The sequence below is a fragment of the Prunus dulcis genome, chromosome 8 (genome assembly GCF_902201215.1).
Source record: "Prunus dulcis chromosome 8, ALMONDv2, whole genome shotgun sequence".
NCBI classification, from domain to species: Eukaryota; Viridiplantae; Streptophyta; class Magnoliopsida; order Rosales; family Rosaceae; genus Prunus; species Prunus dulcis.
The window spans coordinates 13,190,951-13,211,521 of NC_047657.1; the positions used below are offsets into that span (position 1 = coordinate 13,190,951).

General features: G+C 40.9%; 1 protein-coding gene across 1 annotated transcript; it reads right to left on the reverse strand.

Moving 5' to 3' along the window:
* Positions 1 to 16,479: 16,479 nt before the first annotated feature.
* Positions 16,480 to 18,456, reverse strand: LOC117612243 (putative UDP-glucose glucosyltransferase). The gene is made up of 2 exons (XM_034341007.1): positions 17,812 to 18,456; positions 16,480 to 17,445 (listed from the first exon to the last, which is right to left on the reverse strand). The coding sequence occupies exons 1-2, from the start codon at positions 18,403 to 18,405 to the stop codon at positions 16,618 to 16,620; spliced, it is 1,422 nt and encodes a 473-aa protein (XP_034196898.1). The 5' UTR covers positions 18,406 to 18,456; the 3' UTR covers positions 16,480 to 16,617.
* Between the last annotated feature and the right edge of the window lie 2,115 nt (positions 18,457 to 20,571).

Genomic DNA, 20,571 nt, shown 5'->3' on the forward strand with positions numbered 1-20,571 from the left:
AAATAAAAAAAGTAAAATATGGTCGTGCACCTAATTAATGTGCAAAACCTTATAACAAAAATCACATTTGACTATATAAAAAAATGAAGTTTCACTATTATGCCTAATATAGGGGAACAAATTATAAATAAATAAAAAATTCTATATGAAACGGACTTTTTTATTTTTATTTTTTTAAAGTCAATATATGAAACAGACTTTAGAAACACACCCAAAGAACATTTACAACATAAGAAAGAGGCCTTGAACTTCCTATAATTTATAAAACTGCCATTGATTTTCATAAAACAAGCCCAACCTCCGAACCTCAAAAAAATCCCAAAACACTCAAAACAGTCAAAACAAAAGGATAAACCCAGAAATTAGTATATTAAGTAAACTAGAAAATAGGACAGCTGGTAATAGTAGGGTTTTTTTGGGTTTATTTATAGAAATTAAATGGATCAATTTAATTAGCCTGATCTAACAATTAAGAGATAAAATCTCACATAAGGGTCATACATAAAGCCCTCAATATAGAATTCCTGCTAGTTTATAATGTTAGCCACATTGTAACTAGACCCACTCTGTTTGTGGGCCTAAAGCCGCTTTGTCCTTGGTAAATTTCAATTGGATTTGTTCTTATATTTATATTTTATCCACAACTTACTGGTTTAATGTGTTCAGTTGCCCCATTATGCTAGAACACTGGGTGTTTACCTGATGGGTAGTTTAGTTTCATGTGGGTGTTATTACCTAATCAATAGGTAAATATGCCAGAGAGTTACATTTGTGTTGAATCATTAGTACTTTCTTTGATTTGTATTTTACCTTTTAGATTAGTGTGAATTAGGTACAAGAATAAAGCAAACTGCAAATTGGGTACTTTCTTTGATTTCTTTCCTTACGCATCTTTTAGGAGAGCCAACATCAACAGATTGTGGCTTATTCATTAGTTTGTTGTACTAAATGTAAACTTTGAGTCAACATTGTTAAATATATATTGTTCAGGTTTTCATGACAGACATATCACAATACTTCAATTTTTCTGATGTTAAATGGCACTCAGGGAAGCATTAAGGTTTGGGTGAGATGCAATAAGACCTTAAAAGAGTCTTATATTTATTATGTTTCCTCTAGTCTTGTCTATCATATCATAACCTCATTAAACAAGGCTATAGATAGTTCTAATTTACAGACGGACCTAGGATTTGAAAATGATGTTGACTAACCTTATGTATAAACTTATTAAAAACTCGATAGTACAAATGAATTTCATTGATAACAAAAAAATACACGGGAGAGCCTTATCCCTCAAAAATCCCATATCCGATACCACTATTAAAATAACATATATTTAAAATAATATATATTCAAAATAGTCATTTTCCAAATTAGCATAATTGTTACTAGAATTCCCCAAAAAACAAGAAGGCGGAGGAAAAAGACGTATGTGGAGTTGAGAAGAAGCAGCCTTGAAACTAGTGCAGCCGATCGATAAGAGTGTTGGGTTTCGTTTTAGTTGGTTAGCCAGCCTAGTGGGGATTAGTTAATAAGATTGGCCTAGGCTAGGGTATTATTTTAGTCTTTAAAAAAACAAGTCTCCTGGGCTATAGCCCAGGTTAGCTTGTTAGTAGTCCCGGATAAGCTCTGTCCAGTTTGGTTTGGTTTTAGTCAAGCATAAAAACCCAAGCAGAAACTCTTATTTGTCACATATCCATGGGGTTATAATAATTGGAGGGCAGTACATGAATTCAAACATAGGCTTAGCCCTCTGTTAATAGAATCTCACACAATCTATTCATTCTCACATTATCATTTCTTCTGAACACAAAGCTTGTCTATTGATCAAGACATGGGTATACCATATGTGGCTACCACGGCTTGGATTGGATAGAATGTCTCAACTTGACTGTCGACAGTCGTTGGAAGCCGTGGTTCGTCCACGGACGGGTTGCAGGGTTTGTATTTATCTTATCTTATTTCTTACTCTCTATTGATTTTAGTCAGAAAATCAGATTACAAGTATCTATCTCAACTGGACTGTCGACAGTCGTTGGAAGGCTACTACAATTTTTCATATGAAAAAAATTATTTTTGAGGGGTATTTTTGGCATGAAAAATTTGATTCCCTTTCACCTTTTTCCGATCTCACCTCCACTCTCCAGAATCAAATGTCTTCAATATCAAGAATCAGGAATAAGATCTGTTGTGGACCCTATGTTACTGTTCATTCCGCCAATTTAAATGAACAAAGGAGTCATCCGGAATGGAAATTACTTCTATTCTATCCAATTCTATTCCTGTTATGTAAACATGCCCTTATAAGATAAATTTCCTTATCACTTATACTCACATGATTCACGTGATATGAGAAATAAAGAGAGAAAAATATACAACAATGAATAAGTAAATCTTCATAATTCGGTAGATATCAAATTTATCACAAATATGTATCATTTTCGCGTTCATGTGACTTAGAATTTGAATATCAAATAAAGACAACTACTACTAGACCACTTAATGTAAACATGTGCTTTGTAAAATTAAACTATCGATATGTTGGACAAAATTCATGCCTTAGTCATAAAACCCCACTAGGAATAGGACCACTTCTTCCCATGACTCAACTCTTGTGATATTTTATACGAATATCAGTTGTATGTGTGCCAAACATAGATAGTCAAACGTGCCAGGAGGCTAATATTAAAAACAAAAGAACTTTATGGGACTAGTTGAATTTCTTACCTTTCATGCCTTTGGCCGAGAAAAGTTTGGATTCTTCTTCCGTTGGCAACATCGACCTTATGACTAGGATGCTCTCATTGAGGCTTGTAATATTCTTTGAATTTTTTTTAATTTTTAGAGAACATCGATAAATATTCTTTTATTTTTAATTCTCAATGTAATATTGCATTTTCTCAAATAATCTGACATAAATCTAAAACCTAGAAGAAAACTCAAATCCATGGAAAAATAAAACCGTAACCCAATTCTTCCGCATACTACAAACATTTAAAAAATAATAATTAAAATTTTAGTTTTCCACCTTCAAACTAATTTTTTCTTACATGCAGCCAATCGCCTTATTTTTTATAAATAAAATCCAATTTTTATGAGTAATAAAATTTGATGACTAGGATTCAACTCAGCAAGTTACCTAATCAAACTTAAAATTTTAAGAGTGCTGCTATTTCCACCCCCTGGCTTATTTCCCTACCTACCTTAATTATCTTCAAAATTTTAAAGACAAATTTACCTCTTCATAAAATGACTTTTAAGGACTTAGGGAAAATGCCTCAACTCTCTTTAAAATATGTATTCAAAATATTTTAAAAACTACAAGGCATGGAATAAAAAAAATTTAATCCTCTCCATATCTCAACTATTTGATTAGCAAAGATAATTTGTTTGAATTAATAATTAAAGGGTATTTTAGGAATAATGGCGGGTGCAAAGATAAGATTGTGTTTTTTCAAATTTACATGGTGAGTGAGCAAGATAAGGTAGATGAAAATAGCAACACTCAATCTTATTTATTGTAATTTTAAGATCCCTAAAATACCCCCACTTAAAGTTTGAGTTGGCTTTGCAATTGTTGTTTGCCTCCATTTATTGGGTTGAATGTAAATTCAACAGATTTGCTGCACTTTGTCATTAATGTCCATTTCATTAATTTTTTAAGTTTTAAATAGGCTTAAATTTAGGAAATTGTTAGTGTAAGTTTTTTTTTAATCAATCTTTTTTTATCGAATTTTCTTTTAATCAAATTTAGAATATAAAAAAGTCACATTTTGGGAATGGTATATTAAATTTAGGGAAATTTGGATAAATACCACCTGAATTTTTTTGGGCATGTGCGCTCATACCACTTGAACTTTGAATTTTTATTTTTAACCACATAAACTTTGTAAAGTGTTGCAATCCACCACCACTGTCTAACTCCATTAAAATTTTCGTTAAGTTTAATGACATTTCCGTCCACTCACTATGAAAAACAGAATTTTTAAAGGCTTTTTTAATCACAAATGGTCCCTCATGTTTACAAAATTATTACGAATCGTCCTTTAGGTTTTTTTTGTGACACTAATAGTTCTTCAGATTATCATCTATACCCATCAAAATAGTCCTTCTTGTTAATGTCCGTCAAAACTGACGTTCAAAAAATCACGTGCAGTCACGTGACTGCGTTTTGAATGATAATCTCGTTATTCCACTCAACCCTCAGAATCATTTCCCTCCATTTCCTCCTCGGTCTCTCCATTTTGGCGTTTGATTGATAAAGTTGATCTGCAAAAGGAATATCTGGGTTCATAAAGTCAAATACGCATTATTCTTCTTACATAAGGACCGAGGAAATGGAGGGAAAGGGTTCTGAGAGTTGATTGGAATTACGAGACTATCATTCAAAAAGCAGTCACGTGTGATTTTTTTAACGTCGGTTTTTATAGAAATTAAGAGGAAGGACTATTTTGATGGATAGATGATAACCTAAAGGACTATTAGTGTCACAAAAAAACTTAAAGGACGATTCGTGATAATTTTGTAAACTTAAAGGACCATTTGTGATAAAAATTAACCTAATTCAACCACACCTTCCCAACCCCTACCATTTTCAACGCCAATTGGGGAGCTAAAGATTTAAACCTCATTTTTATCTTTTTATACAAAACTTCAGAAAAAAAATCAGGAACTCATCCATCATTTGGACCACTTGTGATATACACCATTTATATTATATTTAATTTAGGCACATAGGCATAGCCATAGCATGCTCATTCATGGCTGGGTCGGTGAGTGTAATTAGGTTAACTTTTTTGTTTTTTTTGGAAGCTGCGGTGTAATCAGTTAACTTTTTTATTTTTTAAACTCTTTTTTTATAATTATTTTTAGTTACAGTGAATTGACAAAAATGCCCTTAAATTTAAAGGAAACTTTAATGGAGTTAGACATAGATGGTGAATTGCAATACTTTACAAAATTTAAGTAGTTAAAAATAAAAATTAAAAATTTAGGTGGTATTAGTGCACAACGTAAAAGTTCAGGTGAAATTTATGCAAACTTCCCTTATATTTATGAAGAAACATTTAATATACCTTTCACGTTCTAGCATAAACTAATGTATCTATTATTTAAATTTTTATGAAGAAACATTTAATTATTTTTATTATTATTTCTTAGTGAAAAAAATACATATTTTTCCTAGTGAATATTGGGGGAGAAAACTTTGTTATGCAAAAGCCTTTTCGTCTTTCTTTGTCCCGTGTTTGACTAACAATTAAGAAAAAGGCTTAAAGCAAACTTTCAAGTACGTTAAGATACCTAACGATCCATATCATTACAAACAAACTCAACAATGATATATATTCACACTCCTCATTCTCTTCATCCAAACACACAAAACACTCAAAATCAAAAGCTTTAACACTTGGAACTCTATCTACGATTTCGTTTCTCTTGGGTGCTTTTGTTTGATTCTGAGTTTATTATCACCATCAAGATTACGAAAGAGGCAGCTAACAGTCATAACTTTTTAAAGATTATGTTCTCATATCAAAATAGAGATATAGCAGGTCGTTGTGCATTGTGAAGAACTCATTGTGTGGTTTAGTTTCATGTGGGTGTAATTACCTAATCAATAGATCAATATGCCAGAGAGATACATTTGTATTGCATCATTAGTACTTTCTTTGATTTGTATTTTTAGCTTTAGATTAGTGTAAATTGCGGCCACAAGGGCAAATACAAATATCCACAAAGGGGTAATATAAATATGGAAGTATATAATAACCACAAAGGATTAATTCCATATACAAAGCCACAAAAGGCTAGAGAAATTTCGGCATAAAAGCTATATGCCGTGCCATGTTGCCAACTTAATTGCCATGAGCAGATTAAGGTTTTACAGTTGATGTCAACTAATTAATAAATGCATTTTACTTACGCATAACAAGAAAAACTTAATTAATAAATCCATCTAGGTCAAGGTACTAAAGGCCGGCAAATGAGCAAAACATGTGAACCTTCGCTTTTTAAATTGTAAAAAGTTTATAGCTTGGGGCAAAATAAAAAAGTACATTTGTTCTGGTCTAGTGACATTAATTTACTTAAAAAATTAAGTTATTGTGGGAGCATATATTTTCGTCTCCAATCAGGGCACGCTATGTGGAAAAGAAGATTATCTCTTAAATTAATTAATTAAACCAGTTTATCTGGCTAGTTAATTAATTGGGATAAATATCTTAATTAATATGATATTATCTTTATTTAAAGAGATAATATCATTAATTAAGATATTATCCTAATAAAGAGAAGATAATATCATTTAATTCAGATATTATCTTCTTAAGAGATAATATATTTAATTCGGATATTATCAAAGACGATTCGATCCCTACGAAACCCTAGCCCCGAGGCTCCTATAAATAGACGGCCTCATTCATCATTCAGGGGACGACTTCAGAAAACCTACTCCTTATACCCGAGAAAAATACCCGAAGCTCTCTCTTCCTCTCCACTCTCCATATTTTTTCCACACGGCTCCGGCCACCCGGTTTACACCCTACATACAACTCCGTACCCTTTGCTTAGCTATTGTTTTCCAACAAACACTCGAACTAACTTAGGCATCGGAGGGCCTTTGGCCAACACCCCCCGGGTGTGGTCTACTTACTCCAATCTTTTTTACAGGAATCGAGGAAGAGAGAGAAGAATGATCGAAGGTTGAAGGATCCAGAAGCGAATATTCTCCCGTGAGATTATTTGCACAAACATTTGGTGCTTTCATTGAGAGCACGAGTTATACTCAACGCGTGCTCAAGGAACCCGTTCCTCTTATTTTTCAATCCACCGAAGCCTTCCAAACAACCATGGTTGGAAGCATGAATACGAGAGGCAAAGCCGCAGCGATGGCTAGATCCGTAACGGCCCGAAGCCATTCCACGCACGATCCCGCGATCGACCAGGTGGCGCCGCCACCTCTCACCACCGCACCGGCCTCCGCCGCTGTACCATCTCAAGGCCCCGTGGTCGGACCTAGCCACCTCCATAGCACCACCGCCGACTTTGGCCCAATCTTGGAGCAACTTCAACCACTTCCTCCGTTACCTCCACGCTCGACGCATGCTCCCACGTACACATCCAATGAAATCTTAGCCCGTGTGCAATTGGGCTCTACACATTTCTCTCCTCCCGATCCACGAAGTCAAGTAGACCTTAATCTGAGAGTTGACCAGCTAACTCAGAGAATGGACGACCAAAGCAATTTGATGAGGCAGCTCCTCAACCAAATAAACTTGGCTCAAAACCTTGGCCTTGGACAACAGGGCGAAGAGAGAAGGACACACGAACGCGCCGATAGGCAGTTCGACGGGAACCAAGCAGGTCGAGCAGGAGTAAACGGACAAGGAAATGCGCAACAACGAGATCAGCTGGCAGGACATGTCGCAAGCATCCGCAAGCCACACTCAGAGCAGACGAAGTTTCCTTCCAGATTGAATTTAAGGACCAACGTGCGCGACAGGCTAGGCCCAAGACCTGACATCCACGCTCGCCTGGGCCAGCAGGAAGACGTTCATGAAAGGCTAGGCTCCCAGGGAGGTCAACTTGATGGCCATCGAGACGAGGATCGAGAAGAAAGGCGCTCTGCTGCTCGCTCGCAGAGAAACATTCGCGAAAGGATAGGCCCCCAGGGAGGTCAACTCGACAATCATCACAATGAGGACCGTGAAGAAAGGCGCTCTGCTACTCGCTCTCGAAGAACCAATTCTCGTCGCCAAACTACTGGAAATCCCTCACAAGCGCAGTCCACCAACACCCCGCCTAGACAGCGCAACCGAGAAGGTCGACCCTTGCAAGCCAATGAGGAAGTCAATCAGCATCGTCTAAATCGCGAAGATCATCAACGTGACCGACTAGCCATGCGTGCAGAAGACGTTGAGAAGCTTGTGAATAACCGACTTCAAGACTTAAAGATTGGCGGAAATTTCGAAGATGCACTACGCATTGAGGTAGACCGAGCAAATTCCTCACATTTCACAGTCAAAATTGAGCAGGCTGCTCCTCCGAAACGATTCTCAACGCCCTCTTTTACATGCTTCAAAGGCGATTCCGACCCCGAAAGTCATCTGAAGCATTTCAAGAGCCTTATGATCCTCTACAAAGCTGAAGACGCGTTAATGTGCAAGGTGTTTGCAATGACTTTGCGAGGAGCAGCTCAGGATTGGTTCCATACCCTGCCATCCTGGTCGATCAATAGCTTCAAGGAGCTTACTTACATCTTCACTAAAGAATACACTTCTTATCGGACGATCAAGAAGAACCCCGACCATCTGTTCAACCTGCGCAAGAAGCCCGAGGAATCCCTTCGAGATTACATCAAGAGGTTCAAAGCAGAGAAGGCCAACATCGTAGGGTGCGATGACCAAATCGCATCCTCCGCATTCAAGAAAGGTCTTCCAGCAGAACATGACTTATACCGCGAGCTGACTATCACTCCCAGCCAGACTCTGGCAGAGGTCTTCGCGACCGCAGAACGCTACGCACTCTGGGATGACGATCGAATCGCCGCGAAGAAGTCTACTGAGCAGGAAGATCGACCGGCCAAGCGGGCAGAACAAAGAAGCGACAGGCTTGGCAGCAGGGACAAAGACAAAGGCAGGCCACGCCCACAAAGAGAGGCCACGACGAAAGAGAACTACACCAAGTTCTCTATTCCCATACACCAAATTTTGGCCCAAGTGAAGGACAAACCTTGGGTAAAAAGACCTTCCCCCTTGAAAGGAGATCCGGACAAGAGGGATACCAGAAAATATTGTGCCTTCCATGCGACACATGGGCACAATACGAATAATTGCTTTGCTTGGAAAGCGCATCTCGAAGAACTCATGAGAGAAGGTCATTGCACGGAGTTCATCGCGAGGCAGGCCATCCAGCAGATAGAAGACCGCGATACCGCCAAGGAGCCACCCCAGAAGGTCATAAGGATTAACACAATCCTAGCCGCCTCCGAGGAGTCCGGACTGACCAACAAAGAAAAGAAGAGGAAGATCAAACAGGCTACTATGATCTCCCAAGTCTCAACTAGCCTCTCACTGGCAGAAGACGATCCCGTGATCGGCTTCCAAAAAAAAAGACTTAATCGGCCTTGATCTACCACACAATGACGCCCTTGTCATCAGCATTCAAATCGCTCAGGCCATGGTCGACCGAGTCCATGCAGATGAGGGCAGTGCAGCCAACATCCTACAATTGGCAGTCATCCAACAGATGGGCTTAGAGGCAAAAATCAATAAATCAGCCAAGTCGCTGACTGGGTTCAATGGCGCAACGACAGTTACCGTGGGCACGATAGATCTCGACGTCTACTCTCCACCTGTAATCAGCTCGCAAACGTTCATGGTCATTGATGAAGTATCACCCTATAATGGCATTCTAGGCCGACCATGGATCGGCAAGATCAATGCCATCACCTCCGCCACACATCAGAAGATTCGTTACCCAGTTCCTGGGGGCGGTATCAGCCAGATCAACAGCGATCAGACAATGGCGAGGAAATGCTCAGCTCAAGGGCTGAAAAAAGGCAAGCAAACACAGTTCCTCCCTGTGAATCAGGCATATCTAAAGGGAGTAGAACAAGCAGAGGAAAAAGCAGATCCCGTTTCTGACGGCCGAGCAGACCAGAAAGAAAAGGGAATAGCTACTCCCCAATAGCAATCAAAGAATCAGGACCAAGTCGAGGGAATCCGTCCGGAGGTCTCTCCTGAAGAAGGATGGAAGCCCGAAGAGGGCGTCGAGCTAGTACCCCTTGATCCTGAAAAGCCAGAGAGAAAAGCGCGGATCGGCTCGCGCCTAAGCCATGAGGAAAAGATAGAGCTTGCAGCTTTCCTCCGGAATAACAAAGACGTATTTGCATGGTCGCCATCCGACATGCCTGGCATCGATCCCCAAATCATCTGCCATCGCCTACACGTCAACCCAGCCATCAAACCTGTAGCGCAGAAGAGACGCAACTTCGCCCCCGAGCGGGTTGCTATCATTGAAGCCGAGATCGATAAGCTTCTAGCTGCTGGTTTCATTCAAGAAATCTCCTACGCAGAATGGCTGGCGAACGTTGTTCTAGTGGCAAAGAAAGATAAAGGTCTGTGGAGAGTGTGCGTCGACTACACCGACCTCAACAAGGCATGCCCTAAAGATAACTTTCCACTGCCTAGAATTGATCAGCTCGTCAATTCAACTTCCGGCAACCAACTGCTAAGCTTCATGGACGCCTACTCCGGCTACAACCAAATCATGATGCATGAAGATGACAAAGCTAAAACCTTTTTCATCATCGAAAGAGGTACATACTGCTATAAAGTCATGCCCTTTGGGCTAAAGAATGCCGGAGCAACCTACCAAAGGCTGGTGAACAAAATTTTCAAGGAGCAAATCGGCAAGACTATGGAGGTCTACGTAGACGACATGCTAGTCAAAGCTCCCGAGCGAGCAGACCACATCAAGAGCCTTGCCAAGGCACTCAGCCTACCCCAAAAATACAATATGAAGTTGAACCCGAGCAAATGCACGTTTGGAGTCTCGTCCGGCCGATTCCTGGGATACTTAGTCACCCAAAGAGGAATTGAGGCACATCCAAATCAAATCAAGGCTATACTCAACATGAAGTCACCTGCCACAACAAAAGAGATACAAAGTCTAACGGGTAGGGCGGCAGCTCTCAACCGATTCCTCTCAAGATCTACCGACAAGTGCAGGCCATTTTTTAAAGCCTTGAAGAAAGGACACAGGGACAAGTGGGATGATGAGTGCGAAGTAGCTTTTCAAAACTTGAAAACCTACCTCACTTCACCTCCCTTACTCTCAAAACCGATACCAGGCGAAGACTTGTACATCTACCTGGCGGTGTCCGACTCAGCTGTCAGCTCAGCTCTCATCCGAGAAGAGCTGGGGGCACAACATCCGGTATTCTACACTTCAAAAGCTCTCCTTGATGCAGAGACTCGCTATCCGAAAATGGAGAAGCTCATTTTTTCGCTTGTAGTTTCCGCAAGAAAACTAAGGCCCTACTACCAAGCACACCGGATAATTGTCATGACAGAATTTCCTTTGAGATCGATCCTTCACAGCCCCGACGCTTCTCAGCGACTCATGAAATGGGCTATCGAACTCAGTCAATACGACCTCCTCTACCAGCCGAAGACTGCTATAAAAGCCCAAGCTTTAGCAGATTTTGTTGTAGAGTTTACTCCGACAGCCGAAGAAGAGAAGATGGTCACAAAAAGCAAGGAAAAAGCAGACGACACTTCCCCCACCGATTCAAACCTACCTAACGACATGTGGCAATTGCATGTAGACGGAGCATCAAATCACAAAGGAGCAGGGGCAAGCGTCGTCATAATCACCCCAGACAGAACCTTGTTGGAACAAGCCATCACACTAGGCTTTTCTGCTTCAAACAATGAGGCAGAATATGAGGCATTGCTCGCAGGACTGCGCCTAGCAAAAGAACTGACAATCAAGAGATTAGCCATCTATTCAGACTCCCAGTTGATCACGAATCAAGCCTCAGGCGAGTACATGGCAAAGCATCCAAGAATGATCCAGTACCTCGACAAAGTCCAAGGACTTTTGAAAGAATTTCCTACTTTCACCATCCAACAAGTTCCACGGGCAGAGAACACTCATGCAGATGCGTTGGCAAGCCTAGGATCAGCGCTGGACACCCAGTTCAGACGCTCCATCCCAGTCGAACACCTTGATCGACCAAGCATCGAAGAAATGGAGCCAATCGACTCAATGCAGATCGATGAAGACCCCAGCTGGCAAGACTCCATCATCAACTACTTAGTAAATGGAAATCTGCCGACGGATAAGTCCGAAGCTAGGAAGGTCCAACAGAAAGCTGCGAGATATTACATGCAAGGCGACAAGCTCATTCGCAGATCATACTCCGGCCCTCATCTCACTTGCATAAAGTACCCTCAAACACTTGAGGTCCTCTGCAAAATTCATGACGGCGAGTGTGGCAACCACTCTGGGGGCAGGTCACTCGCCCAGAAGGCTCTAAACGTAGGCTATTTCTGGCCTACTATGCGCCACGACTCCACCGAATATGTCAAAAGATGTGATCGCTGCCAACGGTACAAACCAGTTCCTAATCTGCCTGCCGAAATCTACCATCCGCAGAACAGTCCGTGGCCCTTCATGCAATGGGCCATCGACTTAGTAGGCCCTATGCCAACGGCACCTGCCAAGAAAGAAATGATGATCGTCGCCACTGATTACTTTACTAAATGGATCGAGGCCGAAGCTCTATCCTCTACTAAAGAAGATGATGTGGAACGATTTATTTGGAGAAACATTATCTGCCGGTTTGGCTGCCCACAATCACTAGTCACCGACAATGGCTCACAATTCATCGGCAAGCAGATCACTGCCTTCTTCAAAAAGTATGGCATCAAGCAGCATCTATCTACCCCGAGATATCCTCAAGGCAACGGCCAGGCCGAGGCATCCAATAAAATAATATTGGACTGTCTAAAGAAGAGATTAGAAGGCGCCGAAGGAAAATGGGTAGATGAGCTCCCTGGCGTACTATGGGCTTATCGCACCACCATGCGAAGATCAACTGGCGAAACCCCATTTTCCCTCGCCTATGGAACTGAAGCGATCATTCCTCCTCACATCACTGTCCCCTCTATAGGCATCGAAGTGGGCAGTATTGAGCAGAACTCCGAGCAGATGAGACTCAACCTTGACTTACTTGAAGGCAAGCGCGAGAAGGCCATTGTCCGAGTCGCCTCCTATCAACAGCAGTTGAAGTCTTACTACGACAAAAGAGCCAAGATTAGACAGTTTCAACCAGGCGACCTTGTTCTAAGAAAGGCCTTCATCACTGCACAAAGACAAGGATCTAAAAAGATGAAACCCAATTGGGAAGGCCCTTACATGATCAGCCGGTCCGGGGGCAGAGGAAGCTATACGCTTGACACCATGGAAGGGAAGGAGATTCCGCTACAATAGAACGCCTACCACCTCCAAAGATATAATCCATGATGCTTTCTCCTACCTGCTCAGTCCCCAGCAGACGACTGAGTACTGCACATTTCTGAAGAAAAGAAGCAACTACTGCAAATTTCAGAATGTGCCACAACAAAAGACAGTTGCCCATAAGTAGCGTCCTTCGGGAGACGCAGGGCGACGACTAGAAGAGTCCTTCGGGAGACGCAGCCCGCAAAGCAGCATCCTAAGGGGGTTGCAGGGTGCGCCAGGAATTTCCTAAGGAGGTATCCAGGTTCCTATCTGTTTCCTAAGGGGGCAGGATAGCCAAACAGTTGCCCATAAAAAGCGTCCTAAGGGAGACGCAGGGCGACGACCAGAAGCGTCCTTCGGGAGACGCAGCCTACAAAACAGCGTCCTAAGGGAGACGCAGGGTGCGCCAGGAGTTTCTTAAAAGGGGGTCACCATGCTTCCTGCGGGAAATATCCAGGTTCCTATCCGTTTCCTAAGGGGGGCAGGATAGTCAAATAAGTTGTCCATAAAAAGCGTCCTAAGGGAGACGCAGGGCGACAACCAAAAGCGTCCTTCGGGAGACGCAGCCCACAAAGCAGCATCCTAAGGGGGTTGCAGGGTGCGCCAGGAATTTCCTAAGGGAGGTATCCAGGTTCCTATCCGTTTCCTAAGGGGGTCAGGATAGTCATACAGTTGTCCATAAGCAGCGTCCTAAGGGAGACGCAGGGCAACGACCAGAAGCGTCTTAAGCGTTTTTGGAAAAATGCAGAATACGCCCGGAGTCCCTCAAGGGGGACCCTGGCTTTTGCCAAAATCTCAAGGGAAATACACAGCAAGACACTAACCGGTTACTCAAGCAGTTCACAAGACAATATGCAAATTGAAGTTGAAAAAATAAAGACTGAAATTTCCATAGCAAAGTGACCAACCGGCCAAGTTCAAACAAAAAGAAGATGGTCAAAACAAGACCAATTATTCTAAACAAAGAGCAGACTACAAAAGCTGAAAAGAAATAAAGGAGTCTTCGTCTACTCCGAAACGCCAGCAGGAGACCCCTGATCTGCAGCCTCTTCCGCGTCCACCTGATCAGCCACACTCTTAGCAGCTCCACATGCCTGATCTACGACGTCTGCCATCGCCTCATCAGCTGCATCATCCTCTGCTTCATCCTCTTCAACTGCTGCCTCTTCAGCCACCTGCTCTTCAGCTTCTTCGGTGTTCGCAGCATTAATCTCCTCACTTTGCACAGGGGGCAAGTGAGGATAGAGAATCTCGATGTCTTCATCTCCAATGGCATAGAAGGGATTATATCCAATTGTGCAGTCCATGTAGCCTAACTTGGACGCATCCATGACAGCTTCGGACTTGGATTCTTCAGCAGACTTATGATAGGCGTGAAATCTAGCCAAAAGCTTGTCATAACTATGAAAGATGTCAGCATTCTTGCGCTCAAGGCGGAAATAAGCCTCTTTTCGACTTGCCAAGTCAACAGCAGAAGAGCTGAGCTCGGAATCCTTCTCAGTAAGGGAACTTTTCAGCTCAGATATCATCGCCAGCAAATCAGACGTCTTCTTCTCTTAACGAGTCTGCTCGGCAGATAGCTTGCTAGGCAGCTTAGCATTCTTCTTCTCCAACTCACTAAGCTGAGCAGAAGAGGGGGCAACAGCAACAGCAGACGACGAGTTCCGAATGGTCTCCGCAGCAAAAACTACTCCTTTTTGAAGCAGATGAAGTGTTGCTTCTCTTTGTTTTTCCAAGGAAAGACTTGAAAAAATACCAAGATCACCAGCCCAGGCAGCTCCAAGACCAGCACATGCCTCATGCTGGACCATCTCCTTGCTGCCAAAAAATTGAAAAGAAACATATATATACATACATATATATATATATATATATATATATTTTACGAGCTCGACTTACTTGGGATGCACGACAACTCCTCTCCTCAACAAGCAGTACAAATTCTCCAAAATCTTTCTCAAGCCAGAAGGTAGAGAAGTTAAGTTTGCGATATGAGAAAGAGTGAAGAGAAGCCCTGTATTTATATAGGTTGGACAACCCGGGTCAAGAAGGAATCACAAGCTCATTCCTACTGGGAATCCAACTCCAAACAACAGTCAGAAGCCTACACCAATTGGGAATCCAATCTTCGAAGGAGTTCAACTCACATAATAAAGCCCAGACACAGTTGAGCTCGAAAAAAAATAATTTCATCTCCTACATGCCACGCAAGCGCCATGCAGAAGCTGGGGGCATTTGTGGGAGCATATATTTTCGTCTCCAATCAGGGCACGCCACGTAGAAAAGAATATTATCTCTTAAATTAATTAATTAAACCAGTTTATCTGGCTAGTTAATTAATTGGGATAAATATCTTAATTAATATGATATTATCTTTATTTAAAGAGATAATATCATTAATTAAGATATTATCCTAATAAAGAGAAGATAATATCATTTAATTCAGATATTATCTTCTTAAGAGATAATATATTTAATTCGGATATTATCAAAGCGACTCGATCCCTACGAAACCCTAGCCCCGAGGCTCCTATAAATAGACGACCTCATTCATCATTCAAGGTACTTCAGAAAACCTACTCCTTATACCCGAGAAAAATACCCGAAGCTCTCTCTCCTCTCCACTCTCCATATTTTCTCCACACGGCTCCGGCCACCACACACGGCTCCGGCCACCCGGTTTACACCATACATACAACTCCGTACCCTTTGCTTAGCTATTGTTTTCCTACAAACACTCGAACTAACTTAGGCATCGGAGGGCCTTTGGCCAACACCCCCCGGGTGTGGTCTACTTACTCCAATCTTTTTTACAGGAATCGAGGAAGAGAGAGAAGAACGATCGAAGGTTGAAGGATCCAGAAGCGAATATTCTCCCGTGAGATTATTTGCACAAACAGTTATTTTTATATACCAGTAATATTTTAGATTATACAAAATTAATCTAATTTAAAAGGAGAGAAATTTGAACTTAGGTGCAAGAACTGAACTCACTGTCATGACGAAGTTACTCACCTAACTTAGGTTTGCAAAATGTTAGGTCATTTTCAGATTAACCTCGAATTTGTCAACATTTTCTAACTCGTACACAAACTTGTATAAAATACAAATATCATCTTGCATGGACGGTGTGAGTTTCACATTTCACTTACCTGTAAAATGAGTGACGCGTTGATAGAAACGATAAGGAAAGATTATAAGCCATAAGAAATATGAAAAAAAAAACAAACAAACAAACAAACAAAAAAAAAACAAAATAATTCTACGGAATTGACAACTTTAATAATGTAATGTGTGAACATGAGTGGTTTGCAAAGTCTTGCCCACGCCATATACAATATTTATTGTGGCATGGGAATGGAGACATCTTGAAGTGATAAACTCAACCACGGAATTGAGGAAAATGAAACAGAATATCAGATCTATGTAGAATGATTCCTACAACTTAATATATATCACACACACAACAAATAAATGGTTAATCGAGTTGAGAGAGCTGAACTTGTATGTCCTCAAAATAATAATTATTCTCATAAATACAGAACATATCACACATAATTAGCTATAGTAGCCTACATAATACATATATAGGCTTTTTAATTGAAAGTTCTAAGCAACAGACGTGATCTTGCTAATCTCGTCCAGAAAATCTTCGAGACTCTGGTCGGAAGAGCCGCCCTCCGCCACCGCCTCCTCCGCCGCCTTCTTCCACTTCAAAGCGTTACACCTCAATTCTACCGCCTTATCTCCCACGGTTGCCTCCGACAAGCACTTCTCAACCTCCGCCCTCATGACCAACCTACTCTCAGCCATGCCCCGACTGAGTCTAAGCCCCACACCAAACACATCCACCAAGAACTTGGCATTGGTGACTTGGTCGCCCCATTGAGGAAAAGTCACAACTGGCACACCAGAAGTGAGGGCTTCAACCGAAGAGTTCCAGCCACAATGAGTCAAAAAACATGCAACCGACGTGTGCCCTAGAACTTGCTCTTGTGGGCTCCATTGGACCAATTTTCCCTTGTCCCCAACCTCTTCCAAAAACCCTTGTGGCAGAACATGTTTTTCTAACCCAAATGCTTTGGCAGGTGGCCTGAGGACCCATAAAAATGAGACCCCGGAGCTCAAAAGCCCATGAGCAATCTCGTCAACTTGCTCTTGTTTTAAGTGGACAATGCTACCAAAAGAAATGTAGACGACGGATGCTGGGGGCTTTGAGTTAAGCCAGTCAAGGCAGTCGTCAGCTTTCATTAAGTCTCCTCTGACGCTTGTTTTGGGAGCTTTTGGGTTCTTGAACAAGGGACCAACAGGCTTCACTATGCAGACTTGGGACATGTGTTCGATGATTTGGGGCTCCAGATCTTGGAATGTGTCCATTAATACATAAAATGATTTTGATAGCTTCTTGAATTGGCCTAAGATTGCCCTTCCCAAAACCTGAAATCAAACATATTATTTATAAGTTTACTATTATTTTTATTTTTATTATATTTTTATCGATTCCACATTCGTCTATTAGATTTGAATTCAAAATTCCTCCCAGAAAAGTAAACACTCAATGCCGTGCTGCCAAACAATTATTAATGAACTAATAACTATAGTTGACTAATAATAAAGAAATTAGTCATCCAAATTAATGACAAATTGAGATATGACATAGACATATCAATATATTAGTTGTTAGAAACAAAAAAGTTTCAGATTGGACTGAAACATGAACAAACAAAATATAAAATTATCACATTAGTTGTGATCCAAAATTTCGGAATTTGATTTGGTATGCAGAGAAATAGTTCTACTGACCTGATATGGATCAGAAGGGTGCAAGAAGCTAGGAATCTCATCATGCTTCAAAACAGGCATACCAGGCAGCTGAACATCCATATTTGGCTCGGCTTCTGTAGGAAACGACACCGTCTTGTTGTTGTAGTGGTAATAAGCCGAGAACACAGCACAGGACTGAATCCAGAGCGTGGCCTGAGGGATCCCAAGCTCAACGGCGACATCACAAACCCAAGGAATGAAGGGGTTGTTGACAAGGCAAGAAACTGGACGACCTTCAGTGGCATGTCGTTTGATCATCTGAGTGACCAGCTCCTTCCCCACCAGCTCAAGCTTGGGCACATAGTAGTCCAGGTCGGCGCGTTTTGGGTCATCTTCTGGAAGCCCATCTTGGAAAAACTCAAACCTGATAAAACCAGAGCCAACTGGTGTGGCCTGGTCATTGATATCACTGTTGGCCTTCCTCATCTCTTTGCCATAGTTTTCTGTGGTGGAAAAACTTACCAACATGCCCTTGGCAGCCAAGCGCTTGCCTAGCCTGAGCATGGGGTTTATGTGTCCTTGTGCCGGAAAACACACCAGAAATATATGAGTGGAAGGAGTTTCAGATCCCATAGTTTTTTTGGGTGCAATATTTTCCCACTTTATGTTTTTGCAGGCATATGTATAAATGAAGTGGGTTTATATATAACAAACGTTAGCATTCTTATCGTCAGGTATTTGTTTTGATTGGTTGTGTTTCGTGGTCCCTCTCCCATCACGTGTTAATAAATGAAGATATTCCTATATAAATTAATGTAGTTTGGCTACTGCAAATGAAGGCTGCCACAGCATAGCCACCATGAGCTTTTGTCTTTCAACTATGACTAGTGGACCAACTGCATTTTTTTTCAGTGGACCTACTGCTTTGATTTTTTATTTTTTTTGGGTCGACCTACTGCTTTGATTAGGTTGTCATAAAACAAAAACTTTTTGGTACAATCTGACAATAAGCATAAGAAATTTCTTGTTTTATTTTTTTTCATGCATGATGGGTAATGCTAGAAGTTATAGGCCAGCAGCATGGTGATGCATTTTCCTGCACATGAAAGTTTAGTACAAGGGGCAGAGCCACGTTTCGGGGTGAATTCAGGCTTAGAACTTCAACATTGAAAAAAGAATTACCGAACTAGATTATTGTACAAATGGGTTTGAATTAAATGGCATATCATGGAAGTAGTGTCGACTTATTTGAACTTTGGTATAGGAAAGGGTAAGTGAATGGCTAAGAAATGTCGTTTAAGGACTCCTGGTCTGGTTTGTTTGATTAGACTGGAGATGGCTTTTGCAAGTCGGTCTTTTGATTTATTTTATTTTTGTGGTCGAAAAGTCGATCTTTTGATTTGATACAATGGTTTGATGTTTTTCCAATCCAACTTTAATTTTGATATTCAAAATGTATTGCACAAAGTTTGTGAACCAAAGACGAGTTTACGTACGTCGTGTATCTACTCAAATACAGCAGACAGTTGAATGAAGACATTTGAAGATTTGTTTTGCTTTTGCTTTTAAAGGCAGTACAAACAAGTCTCCCCCATTAATTTATTCTGAATAATGAAGAAGAGAGGAGAAAAACTTAGATGCAACGGGGGTATCACTATTTTGCTATTTTCGACCAATAATATTTTGTCACGTGAGAGTGTTATCATGCATAACATAACGTTATTAACCGAAAATAGTAAAATAGTGATATTCCTATTTCATGGAAGTCTTTCTCAAGAGAGAGAGAGATTTTTGTTGAAAAGGCTGTGTGTGTTTTATCATCTGCCACACATTCATTCTCTGTCAAATGAGACTTCTAATCATGCTCCTTGCGATGAGAAGGATGAGAAGGACTTGCATTACATGTCACAGAAATAATCTTATTTTGCTATTCTCATCAAATCACGCTACGTCATATAGAATCCTTACCACCCGTGACTGAATATAATTAGTTGAAGATTCCAAAACAGTACTATTCTTGTGGTATACAAGTTTGTCTCCGCTGTGACCCACTATGAAGATTTGACTTGGCCTACGCAATTTCTGTTATACTTTGGGTTCTATCGATATGGCATTTAATTGCTACTCTTTACGTGCACACAAAAAAGTGTTACAAACAAAGAATCAAACCATTTTGAAGAACCTGCCAAGTATAACTCAATTATCCCCAGACCTAATAATTTTGCATGAGACTGTAGTAGACGTAGGTGATCAGTGTGAAAAGAAGTGAATCAGGGTGACTGCTAACGACCCCTTCTATAAAATGCATTTATGATTATAAACGCTTTTATTAATAGAACATCGAAATTTTTGACCGTGTTTCCTGAAAAAGCACTTAGATGCTTTTCCAGAAAGTCCTATTATCCATAAGCACTTTTTTTTTTTTCGCTAAACGCAGTTATACATGCTTTTAATTGTTACTATAGAAGGGCTAAGTCTCCCACATCCGCGTGGGCAAATCCTGACCGTTCATGCATGCAGAGCTCCCAAAACCTCATCCTCAACAGTTAGAATTCAACCAAATGAGCGTAGGGAACTAACAGTAGCATTCTTCAATCACAGAATTAGTCAATCATTAATCCATTAGTCAACTAACATTGATCAGGTAATTGAATAAGATTAAAAACATGGTATTTTTTTTGGGAAAGTTTAGAACCAAGTTTACATTTTTAAGTTGAATACAAGGATACAAGTACCAACAGTGGTTGACCAAGAACATATGCCACCCGTACGACCGTCTTCCATGTCCGATTGGAGCCA

Coding starts and splice junctions, on each gene's coding strand:
- LOC117612243 (XM_034341007.1), bottom strand. CDS start 18,405: ATGGGATCTGAAACTCCTTCCACTCATATATTTCTGGTGTGTTTTCCG. Junction 17,446..17,811: donor ACCCTTCTGATCCATATCAG/GTCAGTAGAACT, acceptor GTTTGATTTCAG/GTTTTGGGAAGGGCAATCTT.